Source organism: Rhizoctonia solani, chromosome 4 (assembly GCF_016906535.1).
Source record: "Rhizoctonia solani chromosome 4, complete sequence".
NCBI lineage: Eukaryota > Fungi > Basidiomycota > Agaricomycetes > Cantharellales > Ceratobasidiaceae > Rhizoctonia > Rhizoctonia solani.
In genome coordinates, this window is record NC_057373.1 from 3,275,389 (window position 1) to 3,294,022 (window position 18,634).

The 18,634-nt window shown below is 48.8% G+C and overlaps 6 protein-coding genes across 6 annotated transcripts; 3 read left to right on the plus strand and 3 right to left on the minus strand.

The window, feature by feature from the left end:
- Positions 1-135: 135 nt before the first annotated feature.
- Positions 136-1,261, plus strand: RhiXN_01106 (Zinc finger, FYVE-type protein; the record flags this gene model as incomplete). The annotated part of the gene is made up of 3 exons (XM_043320925.1): positions 136-256; positions 317-549; positions 602-1,261. 3 exons carry the CDS (start codon positions 136-138, stop codon positions 1,259-1,261), a joined length of 1,014 nt encoding a protein of 337 aa, XP_043179937.1.
- Positions 1,262-3,492: 2,231 nt separating this feature from the next.
- Positions 3,493-5,818, minus strand: RhiXN_01107 (glycosyltransferase family 4 protein; the record flags this gene model as incomplete). Its single annotated transcript, XM_043320926.1, has 9 exons — positions 3,493-3,900; positions 4,376-4,529; positions 4,581-4,761; positions 4,810-4,978; positions 5,034-5,140; positions 5,189-5,296; positions 5,360-5,505; positions 5,553-5,726; positions 5,778-5,818. The coding sequence occupies 9 exons, from the start codon at positions 5,816-5,818 to the stop codon at positions 3,493-3,495; spliced, it is 1,488 nt and encodes a 495-aa protein (XP_043179938.1).
- A 2,023-nt stretch (positions 5,819-7,841) lies between these two features.
- On the minus strand, positions 7,842-8,831 carry RhiXN_01108 (uridine kinase; the record flags this gene model as incomplete). The annotated part of the gene is made up of 6 exons (XM_043320927.1): positions 7,842-7,915; positions 7,969-8,039; positions 8,092-8,389; positions 8,444-8,502; positions 8,562-8,708; positions 8,764-8,831. 6 exons carry the CDS (start codon positions 8,829-8,831, stop codon positions 7,842-7,844), a joined length of 717 nt encoding a protein of 238 aa, XP_043179939.1.
- Positions 8,832-9,005: 174 nt separating this feature from the next.
- RhiXN_01109 (Helicase associated domain (HA2)) lies at positions 9,006-13,975 on the plus strand (the record flags this gene model as incomplete). Its single annotated transcript, XM_043320928.1, has 23 exons — positions 9,006-9,180; positions 9,261-9,448; positions 9,503-9,677; positions 9,734-9,871; positions 9,939-10,309; positions 10,359-10,442; positions 10,494-10,523; positions 10,574-11,126; positions 11,175-11,332; positions 11,388-11,460; positions 11,512-11,643; positions 11,695-11,756; positions 11,809-12,019; positions 12,074-12,229; positions 12,282-12,429; positions 12,482-12,644; positions 12,698-13,011; positions 13,066-13,209; positions 13,269-13,346; positions 13,403-13,449; positions 13,498-13,587; positions 13,647-13,776; positions 13,828-13,975. 23 exons carry the CDS (start codon positions 9,006-9,008, stop codon positions 13,973-13,975), a joined length of 3,768 nt encoding a protein of 1,255 aa, XP_043179940.1.
- Positions 13,976-15,775: 1,800 nt separating this feature from the next.
- Positions 15,776-17,406, plus strand: RhiXN_01110 (galactose mutarotase-like protein; the record flags this gene model as incomplete). The annotated part of the gene is made up of 11 exons (XM_043320929.1): positions 15,776-15,850; positions 15,909-16,049; positions 16,110-16,185; positions 16,247-16,301; positions 16,355-16,380; positions 16,434-16,570; positions 16,622-16,719; positions 16,775-16,932; positions 16,982-17,023; positions 17,077-17,104; positions 17,154-17,406. The coding sequence occupies 11 exons, from the start codon at positions 15,776-15,778 to the stop codon at positions 17,404-17,406; spliced, it is 1,089 nt and encodes a 362-aa protein (XP_043179941.1).
- Positions 17,407-17,867: 461 nt separating this feature from the next.
- On the minus strand, positions 17,868-18,573 carry RhiXN_01111 (uncharacterized protein; the record flags this gene model as incomplete). Its single annotated transcript, XM_043320930.1, has 3 exons — positions 17,868-18,215; positions 18,278-18,283; positions 18,346-18,573. The coding sequence occupies 3 exons, from the start codon at positions 18,571-18,573 to the stop codon at positions 17,868-17,870; spliced, it is 582 nt and encodes a 193-aa protein (XP_043179942.1).
- Between the last annotated feature and the right edge of the window lie 61 nt (positions 18,574-18,634).

Here is an 18,634-nt window from a genome sequence, read left to right on the forward strand (position 1 = left end):
CACGCGGTAGATTTGGAGTGATGAAATTTGAATCAAATTCTAGAAGCGGTTAGCGCTGCTGGTAATTGAGAGAGGACCCGGGAGTATATACAGACCCGCCCCAGACCTGTCCCCACATCGTTCCCCCTCGCCACAATGTGCCTCTCCGAAGTCCTCGCCCGCCATGCTCACGAGCAGCCTGTTCTGGCTCGTCAACCAGCGTCTGCGCCCTCGTCGGCCTACTCTGATGAAGACTTGGAAGGATCGGTCGAGTCGGGTGCGTACTACCGCATGCCTCCATACATGCGCATATGTGCTTACTTACTTGTTTGTCCAGATGCCACCTCTACCTCGAGTGTGCCCGCCACTCCCGATGTGACCCAGCCCGCCTCCCCCTCGCGCCCCGCCCTGTCTCTGCTCATCACCCAGATGCGACCGAAATACGCGGTGAGGCCCAATGAGCGCCTTGCCGTCCTGCTCCCCAAGTCTCTCTGGAAACCAGACAACATGGCGGACGAGTGTGATATCTGGACTTGCACTACCCGATTCTCGCTGTTCGAGCGCAGACATGTAAGTCACAAGCCCCCTATGTCTAGTGGCGTGTGCTCACAAGTATATGCAGCATTGCCGCAAGTGTGGAGGTGTGTTTTGCCAAGCGTGCTCTTCCCAGCAGACGCTCTTGCTCGATACGACGGACCTTCCGTTCTTCTATCCTCCGGCTGATCTGTCGCTTGCCGACGGACCCCCAGGGCCGATGGTCAACTCGCGTGTGTGCGACGACTGCCATGCGCTCATCTACGGACGACCCACTCCCTCGTCCCTTGCCTCCCAATCCTCCACCACCGACCTCCCGGGTCTCTCCCACTCTATCAGCTCCGCATCTTCGTCGAGCGTTCCATTCCCCTCTCGCCCCTCCCTTTCCCGCACGAGCTCCAACTTGTCTTCCGAGCGTGCCCGTGTCCGCCGCAACAGCGCCCAGCAGCCGAGGTCCTCTTCCTCCTCTGTGCGCTCTGTCAACTTCAACTCCCACCCGGCCCACCGCCGCACCATTGTGCCCGAACCCCCAGCTCCGGCCGACCTCGGTGTGCTCGCGACATACCCGCTCCGCCAGCCAAGTGCTCAATGCAAAGCCAACGGCGGTGGCCTCTGGCAACCCCGCCAGTCCCGCTACGACTCTCGCCGCTCCTCGCCCCGACGGGTCCTCGAGGAAGACGACGAGTCCGAGGACGAGGGTCCATTGCCCAAGCAATCCCGACTCCGCATGTACCGCGCCTGGGACTGAGTCCCTTGTCTGTTCTGCCTTTTCGTCTCCCATCCGCGCTAGTAGCCTCATCTTAATTGCTCTCGGTCTACCATGCCACGCTTTCTATGCAACCGACTGCATGCTTTCGGATACTCCGCGTCGTCCCTCCACATCCGTATAATCATTTATGATACTATTTATCACCTTCTGTATCGGTTAGCGCTTTGCGTTGTACTGGTGCCCCTGTTCTTCTATGTTGTCTTAAACCTGTACTTCTGCGATGTTATGGTGGTCAATCTTTTGTTTATCCTCTATGTCTTACATCTCTCTGTCTCGCTGGGCTCTTGTTCATCTGTATTTTTTCTGCATCGGTTTTGTGTCAATCGATATCTCTGCGTTCATCCCACACAATTCATCCCGCGTGAATAAGTAACAAGGTTCAATTTCAACCCGGCCAGGACGTTCCAGTTGGAAACAGAAACACTCTTCTTGGCGCTCAAGAAGGCAAGAGAATGTTCCAAAAATGGATACCCGGACTTGAGAGAGGGGATCCCCATTCCCCAAGGTAAATCGTGGATCGTCCTCTCTCTTGGGTGAAAACCTGCCCAAGCCGGGTCCGATAAATCCCTTGGACTGGCAGGCGGGGGAGGGAGCGACGTCCGAGCACCCCGAATCTCGACAACTGAATGCCACACGCAGGTATATGCGCATACGGCCGAGACCGCGCCATTCCCTTGTGATTTCGCCCGCACCATTCAGTCGCTCCCCATCTACATCCGTATCAGTATCTGCATCTCCCATCCTCTAGATCTCCTACCCACCTCCTCTCCCCTTCCGACACTCTTCCCTGGCTCAAGCTTTGAGCCGTTCCACAACTCACCACCCACTCCTTCCATGTCCGGATCTGATCCCACGAAATCAGGGCCATCTATAGGGGCTCCTCACTATTGCGCGCAACGTGTTGGGTTCTGCATATGATACCTACCCAAACCTCCTTGGAACATCACCTCGAGAACTCGAACTTGCTGAGGTTATGCCGGGTGGCTGTGTTGACTTGTGATCCCCCCCCCTCGTACACGTCTCGCAAGTCTGGCCTTGGAGCGTAGTCATGTGTTTGTCTTGTCATGTTCGAGTTATTTTGGGATTACGAATCCGATGGGGGGGGTCATTTCGCCGTGGTTGTTCAAATAGAGTCTTGTTCTGGGTCTTGCGTGATCTCGCTAAACATTGTTGGTTTTTTTGGTCATTCATTTCGTCCTTGCCGTTGTTTGAGACCTGTGTAAATGGGGAAAATGGGGCGCAATGTCCTTTTTTTGACACACCCCGCTCACGTACAGAATTATTGGATACCAGGTCGCATAAATTCATCCTCCATCTGAACAACTCCGCTTTGTCCTGTGGCGCGCGTCGGAGGTCGGTGGGATGAATTTGATTTCTGTGTTCTCCCGACTCGCTCCTTGGTTTAAGCGAGCGAAATGAACGAATGAATACATGAATGAATGGACGAATCCATATCAGATCTCTCTCGCTCGATGACAACTCGGCAGAACATGTTATTTTTCTCTTGTTTTTTTCTCTCTCTCGCTTGCTGATATGATCAGGTTGAATTCCGTCCTTGTTCTGAATCAGATCATGATCAGGTTCAGTGTGGGGGAACAGGAGGGGGGGACACTTGGTCAACTGGGGATCGAGCTCATGGCCAAGATCACAGAATGAACTGTATGACGATGCCGGAATTCAAATGGGTTATTCTGTCCCCCCCCTTAAGGCCTCCCTTCTTCATTCCAGGCCCCCCGAACCTTTATTCATTTCAACCTGCGTTCCACGCATAATTACAACAACGATCTGGCTATGCCATATAAAGTGATCAATCAGAATCTATGATTGTATGCATACGTGATCGACATGACTAGGACTAGATGATAATTAGTCCCGTTTATTTCATCGAGACGTCACTGGACCTGCGTGGCTCACCGGTGAATAGTCTCGGCCCAATCATCAGCGGGGATCTTTAAAATTCAATACCAATAATTTAATGTGGCGGAGACCTAACATTCGTTAGTCTATCTAGGCTAGCTAATGAGTGGGCAGAACTTTACACACGGTTTGAGGGTGCTCCCTCTTCTTCACCAGAGGTGCACACGAAAGGAATTTTGACCCACGCAAGATACGCGATTCGCCCTTTGGTTCGTGGTGACCTCACTATGACAGCCCCCACCCCGATCAACCTTCTCCTACGGCTTCCCTCGCCACATACAGCACCCCCCTCCTCACCGCATACCCGAGCGCGAACCCGCCCGGGGGACAGTCCTGCGCCTGTGTCCGCTCGATAAAGCAGGTCCAAATGAGCTCATCATGCTATCTCCGCGATAACCCCTCGTCGCGTGGAAGTTTCTGACGTCAGCTTTTGGGGAGGGGGAGGAATAGGAGCTTAACCGTGTGTGGTGCCTGGGGTAGAGTCCCAAGGCCCGTGAGTTTGGTGGCGGATCATACGCATCACCATCATCATGGGGAGTGTTGTTTTTACCCCATGTAATGGTTGGAAGAAGGTGTGGAGTCGTCGAGGCAGAATGGCCGTACACGGCCAAGTCGAGAGGATACGTTCGCACGCGAATGCTTGTCAACCTAGGATTATTTTCGGCCTGTTTGAGTGAGCTCGGTCTTGGTGGGTGGAAAAGCTGGTGGAGTCGAGTTAGCGCAATCGGTTAGAAGACCGCGAAAATTAGGAGGTATTCTTCATTACTATGAACGCATAGTCTCCACCGCCCGAGTGTGACACTCACCAAAAGATAGATGCTGAAATAACAATCGAATTTACTCTTCTCGAACATCGACCATATGCTCAGTGGCGTTTGGGAAGGGCGACACCAACAATACGCGACGGGGCTGAAGCCCGTTTAACTCACTAGTATATCCAGGGGTAGATATATTGGCTTCTAGTTGTGATCCATGACGCAACACCGAAGCTAAACGTACACCCGCTACACATCGGGTCGTGCCCAGAGATCGACACATAAATAATTGAACAAAGCAAAGCGTGACACGGATAGATCACTCGTGCTCGTCGTGGGTGATCTACAGAATCATCATTCAGTTGGTTCAATAGGAGCAACACAACCGCCGACTGAATATAATTGATCTATATGGACTCACCCTAGCGAATCTAGACGCATCCCACTCGTCTTCGTCGCTCAGAACATCCAATTGATCACGGGGCAACCACCACTCTAAAAATGCAAAGAAGAAACAATCAACGACAAGAATGATCACGTAGATCGGCCCGGCGAACATCCCCAAGTCGTATGTCCTATTGAACGTCATCAGTAACTAGACCGCCACACGGAGGTCCGGTCCATACCGGCATAATCGTTCCCAAAACGAGAGAGGTTCCTTGGTGGCAACCCAATTGTATATCTCATTCGTCCGCTGCGCCACGTCCGTCCAGCTATACATTGATTTAATTCGCTCGTGTGCTTTTTGTGGATTGTGTTTGCCTTTTGTGACAATGGCAATAGCTTCTCCAAGTGCGCGGGTCACATCTGTGTTGCTTGTGAATAAATACAAACATATTTCAAACAAGCGCGTACCGTCTTCCTCGGGCATTGCGAACGATATCATATCTTGAGGCAGAACTTCAGGTACACCTCCGACTCGGGTGCTCACCACATATAATCCTGTGCAAGCGGCTTCCAGAAGACCGATTCCGAAAGATTCGGTTAATGACGTATTCAGATAGATGTCTCCTTTCAACAATGTCTAGATATGAACATTGGAGCGTCAATCAATCAATTGAGGCTGAGCAGATACATACCTCATGAACTTGATCATGGCGTAAAGAGCCCAGAAGATGAATTCTGTCTTGTAACATGTGCCTCTCACGCATCTGAAGCAGGTTAGTCAACTTTGGACCATCACCGCCTGAATATAGATCAACGAATGTGTTGCTCGCATAGACAAAGGACTTACCAATAACAAAGTGCACTTGAGGGAATTGAGCGCATATTCGCGGAGCGGCTGCGACTAGCAAGTCTACTCCTTTTCGGTAGGCCAAACGCGAAATCACAACGATAGTGACTACACCAGACAGAGTTAAAACGCGTAGCTACGCGTAGCTACGCGTCTCGGACTGAAACGTACTTTGCTTCTTTAGGTCACGCTGAGTTACAGGGCCTGGCTGAAATTGCTCTGGCAATATTGCATTCGGGACGACAAAGAATCGCGGATCGGCCGGATTTTGGAGAACTTCAACAACTGCATTAGCGCGCAACATGGTATTCTCGCGGCTGCGGATGTGTTAGAAAGTTACGGACGAAAACAAATGTGCAAGTACCCGGTATGTGAAACGCCAATTATAGCATCTACACTTTTCAACGCCCCAGCCAAGAGTTTATTTGTCAAAATACCGGTAGCGTCGTCAAGGCTAAATAGGCTATGATCTGTAAAAACCGTGCGTATGCCGAGGTGGTGTGAATGCAAAAGCCCTTCGTGGGCAAGGGAACTCAGGCTGCACAAACGAATATGAATACATTGGGCGAGAGCCGTGTATATGTCGTACCTCGCATGTCCGTGAACGAATTGTACCCGCTCTCGCAACATAATCGTTCGAAAGTACGGGAGGAACGTGAAAAAGTTAGGCAACGTCGCTGAAGCCGTGAGTGTCACGAATGGTATATGATACACTTTGATCCCGGGATTCAGCCATCGCACACCATGGCGATTGGGTGGATGGGAATGTGTTATTATAATTACCTGGTCTAGTCTGGTTAAGGAAGGCATCTCGGGTATAGAATAACGCGCCTGACCTTGTGACCCAGTCTTTGGAGATGTACACTCAGCATATAAATGTGATTCTCTACTCCGCCGACGTTTGGATGAAAAAAGTCGCAAATCATACTATCATCAAACTCGTCAAGATGTACCAAATCATTTTTCTCGGCATGATACTTGCGCGACCTTGAAGCCCATGATAGGCTATGCCGTGTGATTGTATTATATTCGTTAAGTCTATACCCAGATGAGGTGTGTGTATAATAATATGCCGAGGACAAGTGAGGAAGTCGCCACCCGAATGGGAAGTCAGGAATCGAGATCAAGTTCTCCTATGGTCACGTGTACTGGAGACGTGGCTATAGTCAGGTGATCCGGCAAACGATTCATTTGTCCCTATTCAGGAAATCCTTGGGGCTTATTCATTCGCGGAATATAACATTTGTGAGCAGCGATCATGGTAAAACTGTGGCTTCCATCGTGGATCATCAATGAATGGAGAAGCAGAATCTGGTATCGACCTTGAACATCCGAATGTTTACTCAAATTTCAGGTACTTCCGCCTCGTTCGCCGACAATATCATCCATCCAATCATCGGTTAATTAAGGTTAGAATGTATCCTTCAAAGCGTATACCGCCACATACTCAAAAGGTATAGATGTGTAGTTATATCTTGTAAATCTGTGCATGCCTCGGGCGAGGTTGATCCCCCATCAAGAGCACTGCCTTTCCGATATCCAATCTCCCCAAAGGATCGTATCCGTTGTATATTTTGAGAAGAGGCCCATGCCTATCCCCCATGATTTCATTAGTGGGTTAATGTGCAAGCGCGATGACCACGTATGCATTGGATATTCCACATCTATCGACGTTAATCAAGTGTCATTCAGATCGATAGGCTCAAGCTTTCCTTGTCTCGAGATTCGCCGATGAACTCTACCTTGAGTAGCCTAGATGGAAACATATTGTACGTTGCGAGTGGTAACGAACAGGAGACTGGACGCTTTTGTAAAGCCGGTGACTGGACCAGGATCGAGCGTAAATGCGAGTACGAAATTACGGTCGTATGGCGTGTGGATAGGGATGAAATGATATATGTAATATGAAAGTCACCCAACGACGAATGCTCTAGTAGAGTCAGGCAGGCTGACCCATTTACAGAGCTACTTCAAATAGATAATAGGTTGTGGAGCAGGTGTGACCAACATTGGCGAATAATGATGGTCAACGCATATCGTGTTTCAGCAACCGATTTTTCCACAATACTACCAGTTAAATGTTTCAATGGGAAATGGTTACTGGGTGACTTTAAGTTAGTGCGTACAAACCCATCGATCCACTACCCGAAAGATGATTCTCATTGTGTGAAAAAGCGCATGTATGAAACAATGAGACTGGCCTGCAATGGCCTATTGTTAGCCAAATCGGGGCATTTTTAACGAAAAGAAGAATGCATGTATCGGCCTATCTGAACAGACGGCTGATGGCTAAGATCATTTTATCAGTGCGGCTGATTCACTTGTCCAGCCGAATATATGCCAAACAGGTTTTGACAGCTATCATGAAGAGCGTCAGTTATTATCAGAGGCGATCATATGCTCTGGAGGGGGCCGGTGCCTCACCATACCGTGACCCGCCATTGACTAGCATGTTTCTGTGCACCTCTAATGAAACGACCTATGACGTGCCGGAGCGTTTTGATTAAAAGCCTCCATCAACCTTCATCTTTGTACATCATCGATAGGCTGTCAACCTTTGTTCTGTCGTTTGAGATGAATCTCGATATACTTGCGCATTCGGATCTCGGCTCGCATCCATTGTTCACTTATCGATTAGCACGCTTTTAGATGTCTACAAATCAGGCTCTGTGATGCTTTTAATTCTTCGAGTTGGTTCCGTCATGTGTTCCAGTACCCATAATCCATCTGAATGACCGTTATTTCGCGGGTACCTTGATTAGAGTCATTCATGAACTTACTCGGCATATCATTGTTCTCGGCCCGCCAGTTGGCTTCTTCTAGATCCTTTGCTACCCCTGTCACAACATGCCTGTGATCCACATTGAGAAACTCTGGTCTATAAACTATGCGCCAGAAGATACCTTTGAACCAGTCTTCGAGTGGCTTCTGGTATGTCCACCTCGATCAACCATCGCTCGTCAAGTGCTTCTGCCGCGAGTTTCCACTCTGGAGTATCAATGAATGTGTAGAGCCCTTCGATTACTACTATCCGATGTGAAGGAAGAATGGATTGACCGTTTGGGGTAGGATCTTTTAGCGCGTGGTCGAATGTGGGTGCATATATGATGGAGGTTTGCGGCGGGGGCGTGACGCTGAACGAAGGGCTTTGTCGGAGAGCTGTTACGAACTTGACGTACGAAGCAGAGTCAAACGTAAAGGCTGGTGACGACGGACGGTTAGATGGTGGGACTATTGTTAGCTTGGTTAACTCACCGGCCCCTCTGCGATCATAGGCTTCTTTCACATTGTCGAATTTATCTAATTCTGCACGACTGAGGTTGATGCATAATGATTCATGACTCAATCATGCATGAGTAAAGATCTAAATTACCTGTAATGCCAGCCGTCCAACCCTACGAGGACAGCAGCTCCATTCTCTAGCAAATTAATCTTTTCGACTATTTTCTTGGATAGAGTGGTTTTACCACTGGAAGGAATTCCACATATCCCAACAAGGAATCGGCGCTCTGTGGATAGACTGAATCAAGACGAGTTTATATTAGCCGAACTGGACTAGTGTTGAAATGGCCGACGGCTTGAGATAATACCCTTTAAGTTTGTCAATGAGATATGTAACTAGCGAATCAGCCACTGCGTCCATTGTACCTGCCGGTCGTCCCAACTTCGTTAATTAGAACTGTGGTTGATCTTGTGTTCAGTTGGTGACAAGAACACTGGCGTCATAGCCACCTCTGGCTTGGTCAGCACAGCGCCTAGTGGAGAGCTCGTCGGCAACCACCATCACAGTCGGCCAAAATCTCGTTCTCGCAGCAAAATGGATCGATCTGCCGGCCACGAAAAGTCCCCCGACTCGAGCGAAGTCGACCCGTTTGTACACAATATTGCTATCAAACTATCTCGAGCTCTGAATATTGTGAATCCCAACGACCTACTCGCCACGCGAGTTATTAACATTGTTAAATCTAATAGCCCCGACGGGTTTATCAAAGGTGCGCCTAGTTTTCCCCACTTGGGTGGATTGTGATTGAGTACAGCTGTCACTGATAAAAGGTCTTGTGTGATTTGACAGCTGCACGAGCATTTGGCAAGTTTCAAGATTCGTTTTTACAGGATATACATTCGGAAATTAGTATACATCTTGACCAGCAGAAGGATGGTCATGTACCCCAACCGATAGCCGGGATCGAGGTGCATGACAGCGAAGTGCTGGAGCCGGAAGCTCCAAGGGCAGGTGGATTAATGCGGCCTGACGGTACTGTATGTTCTTTTTCTCTTGTGGCAGAGTCACCACATGCTGACCACAATACACAGAGACACACGTTCCGGGCCCCAGCTAAATTAGAACCGCCGACACCTCGGACTTCTGTTCTTGGTCTTGACAGGCTCGCCCGGGAGAAACGAATCAATGCGACCCTAGAGGCAGCAAGGAAAAAACCCCGACTTGATATGCCTGCTGACGGAGATGTGAACCAGTCGGTATTTAAAGGTACGGTGAACTATTAGTAGATCGTGTAGCCAGGCTGACTCACTGTAATACGTCAGTTCCCGCGTTACCTGCGAGATTACAGAACCAGAACCCACGTCAACGAGCAGAGGAAACCCCTTCGCATGGTGGGGGTTTGAGCGACGCGGCCCGGAAGCGTTTGGACGATTATCGTCGATCGAGGGACCAGCAACACGGTACGTTTCTTATCAGCCTCTGCGATTTCTTAACCTTACATTATTATATCTGTCTTTTTGTTATTAGACGGAGTTGCTGCGCCGCGTGAGTCTCGAGACGATGCACCTCGTGGACTGGGCGACTTTCAACAGCGAGCCAACAAGGACCGCCGTAGGGGTAGATACGACCGAAGCCAATTCGCTGAACCTCCTACCCCAAGTGCGAGTGTCCGGGTTCCGAACGTCGGCTGGGATTCTACTCCCAGGGTAGGTGGAGGTTCAAACGAAGGCGGCTGGGGACGTGTGAAGGAACAGCGATGGGATGCGACTCCCATGGCCAAACGAAAAGGAGACGAAGACGAGGATGAATTTGGCGGTGCCCTTGAAACAAGAGAGTGGGAAGAAGAACAAGTTAGGTTGGACCGAGATTGGTATATGACCGGTGAAGAAGGCGGGGTGGTAAGTTTCTCAGCCCAACAGTCGGATCACCTCTCATGCCAAACCTTAGGTTGGAAACGAGGAGTATAACCCACTTGCGCAATACGAAGATTTGGATGCTGTTAAACAGGCTGAGATTGCTACTAAGCAAGTGGTACGTGATCAGTATCTGTGACCGCAACGATTGACTAATGGGAATGTACAGAAAAAGATATCCGCTCGTCAAGCCCAATATGTATGTGCCACACACTTCGGACCGATGGTGCTTGCTAATGCCTTTGATAGAATGCCGACAATGACCTCTGGGAAGCCAACCGGATGGTTACGTCAGGTATCGCTTCTCGCAAACAGCTCGACCTCGATTTCGCAGAGGATGATTCTGAAAGTACTGTCCATGTCTTGGTACACGATCTCAAGCCTCCTTTCCTCGATGGACGCACGGTTTTTACCAAACAACTTGAACCCATCAACCCTCTGCGTGACGCAACTAGTGATATGGCCGTATTTGCCAAAAAGGGGAGCGCTCTAGTTAAAGAGAAGCGTGAACAGGCGGAGCGGGCCCGTGCAGCTGCTAAAATGGCAGCCTTGGGAGGAACAGCTTTGGGCAACATCATGGGTGTCAAGGACGAAGAAGCAGAGGCGGAAAATGAGGCGGAAAAAAATGCGGCGGGTAAGAAGGAAGAGGATTACAAGGGCGACTCCAAGTTTGCGAGCCATCTCAAGACGAATGCTGCCACCTCGTCCTTTGCCAAGTCTCGAACGCTCAAGGAGCAACGAGAGTACCTGCCTGCGTTTGCCTGTCGTGAAGACTTGATGAAGACTATTCGCGAGAATCAAGGTACGGACGAATGTGCTTTTTATTACTCATCTCTAATTTCTGTTGCAGTGATCGTCGTCGTTGGTGAAACCGGATCCGGAAAAACGACTCAATTGGCACAGTTCTTGTACGAAGACGGCTATTGTAAACATGGTATTATTGGATGCACACAACCGCGTCGTGTTGCAGCAATGTCCGTGGCGAAGCGTGTTAGTGAAGAAATGGAGGTAAGTTCATCAATACCACCGCCTAAGATGGGAGTGGGCTTAGACAATCTCATAGGTCACTCTCGGTTCGACTGTCGGATACGCAATCCGTTTCGAAGATTGTACCTCCAAAGAAACAAAGATCAAGTGTGCGTATCTCGAGCATTGTCATTACCTGCAATGCTAATACGGATCCCTAGACATGACTGATGGTGTCTTGCTACGTGAATCCTTGAATGAGGGCGATCTCGATCGTTACAGCGTTATTATTCTTGATGAGGCACACGAGCGATCGCTTAGTACTGACGTACTGATGGGTTTGCTCAGGAAGAGTACGTGTTTTTGTGGTGGTTCGAAACTGCCGACTAATTTCATTTGTTTAGTTTTATCACGCAGGCGAGACTTGAAGTTGATCGTCACCTCTGCTACTATGAATGCTGAAAAGGTAAGTATCACAATTACGACACTGGCTTGTAATTCACATTTCTTCTCTCTAGTTCTCCGATTTCTACGGACAGGCCCCTTGCTTTACAATTCCCGGTCGTACTTTCCCTGTCGAAATGTTCCACAGCAAGTCTCCTTGCGAGGACTATGTCGATAGCGCAGTCAAACAAGTACTTCAAATTCATTTGTCCCTCCCTCCTGGTGACATCCTAGTGTTTATGACCGGGCAAGAAGATATCGAAGTCACTTGCCAAGTAGTCACTGGTGCGTCTGCCTCGGTCACATGTACAGCCTGTTACTAATGTTTATTTCGTACAGAGCGTTTGTCTCAGCTAGATGACCCTGCACCGTTGGCCGTGCTTCCTATATATTCTCAGATGCCGGCTGATCTACAAGCCAAGATCTTCGAGGCCACAAGCGATGGCCGACGCAAGGTTATCGTTGCCACTAACATTGCCGAGACTTCCTTGACCGGTATGTGTTTACGTATAATATTTCGAGAATCAATAGCCGATGTATCCCGTAGTGGATGGTATCCTTTATGTCGTGGACTCTGGGTATTCGAAGCTCAAAGTTTACAACCCAAAGGTCGGTATGGACGCGCTACAGATCACTCCTGTCAGCCAAGCCAATGCAAACCAACGTACTGGGCGTGCCGGACGAACAGGTGCTGGGTAAGTGTCCCACGACGATGGTTTCCCAAGTACCCCACTGATAACGACGTAGATTCTGTTATCGGTTGTATACTGAGATGGCCTTTCGAAATGAGATGTTTCCAAATACCATACCCGAAATTCAGCGTACCAACTTGGCCAATACTGTCCTGTTGCTTAAATCGCTGGGCGTCAAGAACTTGCTCGAGTTCGATTTCATGGATCCTCCGCCACAGGTACAACTTAAATTTGGTTACGTTGATGTTCTGATGTCTAATTATTCCAACAGGCGAATATCTTGAATTCCATGTACCAACTTTGGGTCCTCGGAGCATTGGACAACGTTGGTGACTTGACACCGGTTGGTCGCAAAATGTCGGAATTCCCCATGGAACCGTCCATGGCGAAGATGCTCATCACCTCGGTCGAGTACAAATGCTCCGCCGAGATGCTTACCATTGTCTCGATGCTCTCGGTCCCTTCCGTGTTCTACCGACCTAAAGAGAGGCAGGAAGAAGCCGATGCCGCGCGCGAGAAGTTCTCAGTCAATGAGAGCGACCACCTCACCCTTCTCAATGTGTTCCAAATGTGGAAAACCTATGGGTGGGCCTGACATTTTTATCTGGTTGGAGCTATCGGCTGACATCATCTATTCAGGTATCGGGATGACTGGTGTATGAAGCATTTCCTCCATCCCAAGCTGTTGCGCAAGGCACGTGAAGTACGGCAGCAGCTGGAAGATATTATGAAAATGCAGAAAATGGAAATTATCTCGGCAGGAACAGATTTCGATGTAGTCAGGTGCGTGTATGCTTTAGAAAACCTCAGTTATCAGAATTCATGTGATTGTATCCCCTTAGGAAAGCAATTTGCTCTGGATACTTCCATCAGGCTGCACGCGTGAAGGGTATTGGTGAATTCGTGAACATTAGATCCGGGTAAGTCGATATTTCATTGTTATTCTGAACCGAGGAATGCTCACCAAGTGGCGTAGTTTACCTACTCATCTGCACCCCACAAGTGCACTCTATGGCTTGGGATGTAAGTGCGCCCATTCAGGATGAGGGGCTCGGCTAACCGTTTGAGAAGATACACCATCATATGTGATCTACCACGAACTAATTATGACGTCAAAGGAATATATGACACAAGTCACAGCAGTGGATGCATACTGGCTGGGTGCGTTTTACTAATTCAGATCGCTCATCTTTATGCTAACTCCTTGAATCTATTACCAGCTGAGCTTGGTTCTGTATTCTATTCCGTCAAAGAGAAGAACTTTGATGAGAGAGGAGCTAGGCGAAAGGCCGATCGCGAGTTTTCTAAACGAGCGGAGCTGGAATCTGAGATGGCGCGCCAGCGTGACGAGTAAGTTAGAACTGGGCATATTGGTTTTAAAAAACTAACATCCCTTGCTAGGGTTGCCAAAAAGCAGGCAGAATCCGAGGCCTCTTCGAATGAACGGAAATCTTCTGCGCGCATTGCCGTACCCGGTACTCCTAGGCATGTAGGAATCGGTGCGGGCGCCAGGGTCGGCCAGACACCCCGACGAAGAGTTGGATTGTAAATCAGACGGACATTGTGTTATCATTTATGAGGATCGAAGCTACATGTATGCGTGTTATCTGCTTAATGCTATCTCGTTTGGTTGGTATTGTATTGAGAATATCAAGCGCTGCATCGGTAGCCGATAGGCTTTCTACGCAAGTGCTATAGGTACAATCGATATTGGAACATAAGTGGGAGAGGACGCTTTGAAAGAGGGTCGTGTACATGTAACGATGCTCGTGTATTTATTAGAGGAACTACCTCTACAGATGGCCTAGTAGAAGCCTGGCTTCCTCATAACGGTCAAAGAGAACAAATTAATTAATTTGAGTGTTAGGGAAGGACTAATTGGACCTCAACCAGATGAGAAGTCCGCCAGGGTGTGAGGGCAGAGTATAGGAGGGCCGGAGTCTCACGTGGCTCCTATAGTTGGAACATTGATTTGGCCACCCGATTCGAACTGGTATGTAGCGTAGCTGCAACTTCACTTTCTTTATCCCTCTTGATCACATCAGATAATTGAAAATCGAGGCCACATATGTCTCCCAGAGTTAATCTGCAGCCTTGCGATGTATATTGATGACGGGTATTCCCGTATGGCCTTCAATCATGACTTTAGACTTCGTACGAGTGACATTGGACCACTCAATCGAAGCAACCACTGCACCATCTCGAGTGATCGTAGTCATAGACCCAGGGCGCGACGATGTGTTGATCTTTAAGCGTGGTGATTTAGGTACTGTATTGGCATTAGCGCGATGCCACTCACCTTATAGGTCTTCACTCTCTGATGATAAAGTGTACAGTACAGAGGAGAGCCGCCCGAAATACCGAAACTAGCGCATTGCCTCAGCGAGATGGATAGAGGAGAAGTCATATTGATTACGTTTGTATCATGTCGTTCTTTGTCAATCCGGGCTCGAAATTGCTTCATGAAAGGGCGGGGGGTGATATTAAAGGGAATGTTCGACGACAAGTCACTTTATTGTGTCCACGACTTTGTCACGGTCGATCAACAGTGAAAAGCTGCGTCTGTTCGCTCTAAGCCAATCAGATCCATAGATGAGCATAATCCCCGTATGGAGCTCAGGCGTCCGCAGCCAAGAACCGTCACTGCACGAATTAGAGTCGTTTGCGTATACCAAGAAAGCGAGGGGTATATCAAGTAATTCGAAGTTTGCCATCATGGGCAGTTAAAGCCTGTGGGTTAAGTACCGTAACGAGTCGAACTACAACCTTCGAGAACCGCTCTTCATCTTCACCGTCATCTCAGCGCTAGTGCCGCGGCGGGTCACGCGGCGAGCAACACATTACGACGCATGTCTCATAGAACTACCTGAATATGGCGAAGCTCTAAAGAGCTGACGATGACATGTTGCCCATAGCTCGCGTTGTGAGACACTATGGCGAATACAGTTGACTAACTTGGTGACCAAATTGCGAGATATTCTCTGACTGTAACTCTTCGCGAAGCCTATTTGTTGAGACTAAACACTTTTGACCTTGAATGAAGCTTTCTGAAAACAAATTTACGCTGAACTATTTCTTACGTTCCCATACTTCACATGCACCCCACCGAGTATGTCCCTTTTAGCAGTATCCGTAGGCCAATATCCGGCCGACCATCTCGGCTAGGAACCCCGCTCGCCCGGGCTTCCTGCCTATCCGACTCACCCAAGAAGTAGTATCGAGGATATTAGTTGATGAAAGTGATGGAGGATCGGCGTCATGTGTTGATCCGCACATCTGGCCATCTGACCAACTACATGGTATAAAGAAGAGGGTATCTTTGTCGAATGGGTAGCTCCCCTTTCCCTCAATGCGAGCTTTCTGGGTCGGTGCTGTATTAACTGGCTTTGCCGCAAGTGCGAGAGCACAGGCGTCTCACACGGATGTAAGTTACGCACACCCTGGGCTTCGTATTCTTACGCGGCTAACATTCACCCTACTAGCCATTCAAAGAGTATACCATCGCTGCTTCCGATGGCTCCATAAAGGCAAAGTTTATTGGAAGTGGAGCCTCGTTGAGCGAACTCTGGGTCAAAGACAAGTATGGCCGCTTCCGGGATGTTGTTCTTGGCTATGATAATACGGTGTGTCCTTCAACACGCTGTTTTTATATCGCCTAAAATGTCTGTGAAATACTGTACTAGACTTTGTGGCAGACAGACCCGGGCCACCCTTTCCTCAATTCTATTATAGGGCGTTACGCCAATCGTATAAAGAATGGTAGGTATCCAGCACCAGAACGGGCTTAGATAGAATCAGTATTTACATTGAACATTATCAGGTACCTTTAGCATCCCAATATCGAAAAATCCCGACCCAAATTCTCCTAACACTTAGTAGGTCTCCCTGGTAGAAACGTGGTTCGGGTGGTCTTAACGAATGCTACTAGCCATATATTTAGGAACGGACCAGACGGTAAGCTTCACTCATACAATACCTACGGTTACACTATAACAATACTTATATAGATGCATTTGCTGCACATGGTGGAGAAATCGGATGGGACCGTCGTAACTGGACACTTGTCAGCTCAACCCCGAGCAGCCTGACCTTCCAACACTTCGACCCAGCCGATGAAGGATTCCCAGGAGATGTGACGGCCAAGGTAGGTACTTGGATCCAACCATATCATACGTACAACATAACAGATTGTTAGGTCGTCTATAGATTATCTCCAGGCGGCAAGTACGATGCTGTTGTGACTGCCACAGCGACCCAGAAAACGCCGATTATGGTGACGACACATGTGTATTGGTGAGAACTCATTATAGTCTGTATTCGTTAGAAGCTAACATCAGTGCATTAAAAGGAATTTGGATGCATTTCAAGAAACGTCCAATATTTTCAATCACAGCCTGCGAATAGGCTCATCTAAGTATATTCAAGGAGACATATATCTCATACCCACTGGGAACCTTACTTCAGTCCAAGGAACCGCGCTAGACTTCCGCAAGGAGCGAAGCCTTGGTCAGTACTTTCCTGAATACATACAGGAACCGTCCCAACACATTCGCAGGTTCCAAATGGAACGAGTCCATTGGATACGGTGGTTGTCCAGGTGAATAGCTCATTACCCCCAGTAAATCCACTCTAATTCTACCTGGCTTGCAGATTGTTACGGCTACGATACTCCTTATATGTCAGCTACCTATCTGATATGCATACATCCGACTAACATCCAGATCCAGACACGATAAGCCGGAAAGTAAGACCCCGAACCTATCCCTTTACAGCCCAAACTCAGGCATAAGGTTGGACGTAACTACAAACCAACCGGTGGTCCAAGTCTATACCGGGAATTGGCTTGCGATGCCACGGAAAAAGGTGCACGGTGGACCGAGCCTTCAGTACGAAAAGTTTTCGGCAGTTGCAATTGAGCCCGAGGGATATGTCGATGCGATTAACAATCCGGCTTGGGGGGTGGATCAGATCTGTGAGTGACTATATGCTTGACAACGCATGTGGCATGGTGTAACCCCGAGTATGGCTAGACTACCCGGGCAGGCACTTTAAATGGGCGACAACATACCAGTTCTCTGTCCAGAAGTGATGCATGTTGCTTAAAGTTGACAAATCCGTTCCAATGAAGTGATAGTGTAGCGTATGTTTCAAGGGTAGCATCGAAATCTAAGGTTCCAATCGAACAATTGATCGAGTCTGTCACATCACGAGGCCACAGCAATGCTTGTCTCGCCCAAAACATGTCTCATTCCCTTAGATTCAGAAATATAAAAAAGTAATGATTACCTCCGAAAACGACCAAAATATTTACAGGGAAAACTGTCCAACAAAAAGTCTCTAAAAAGACAAATAATAACCAACATGCATACTCGTACAAAAGCGTAAGCATAAGACAAATACAGTTCCCACCAAGGAGCAAAGTAGAAGCCGAAATCAGTCCATTACCGCGCAGTTTTCCATGCTTCGTTATACAATGGCGGGATGACATCGTGTCTGCCCTGCTCTTCATCGTGTAGCTGGCGTCTGCGAGACGGCTCTGCTCGAGTCAGCAGGGCCTCTTGTCTTGATATCGGAGTGGCTCGACTAGGTGGGCTCGTTGGCGTGCGTTCGCTGGGAGGTTCGTCTTGGAAGGGTGTTGGAAGAAGGCTCATGGATGGGCTGGCAAGTGATGTGCTTATGTGGCTCGAAGAGACTGGTCGCTGAGACACCATTGCGTTCGGCTGAAGAGTGGACTCGCTCCTAGTGCTGGGTTTACCAATTCGTGTAGCAGTGGCAGTAGGGACTTGATGCTGATCAGTTGAACCATGAGACGAAGATCCCCCCTCATTGCTTAACAATTCGGGCTCTCTACTTGAACCTATCCGTAGTGAACCAAGATTAATTAATATTCAAAACGAAAACGATACGAGGACGACTCACCGGATAGCACGCTAACACCATACGCCCCGGCGCACTCTCCATCCCTAGCTGGCCCTCTTTTCTCGGTGGCCAAACCACAGGCCTCGGCGGAACCCAAGGCTGAATGTACGAGCTGCTCATCCGCGGTCCCTCGTCCAGATCCACCAACAACCTCGATCCACCGCCCAATCCGGCTTCATGCTCAGGGGCCACCCAAGACGGATCGCCTCGCGCAAAGCTGTCCCGCATTTGCCTCTGCCGACGGTAGCAAACGTACTATACTACCAAACTCCCTGGACATAGTAGAGCC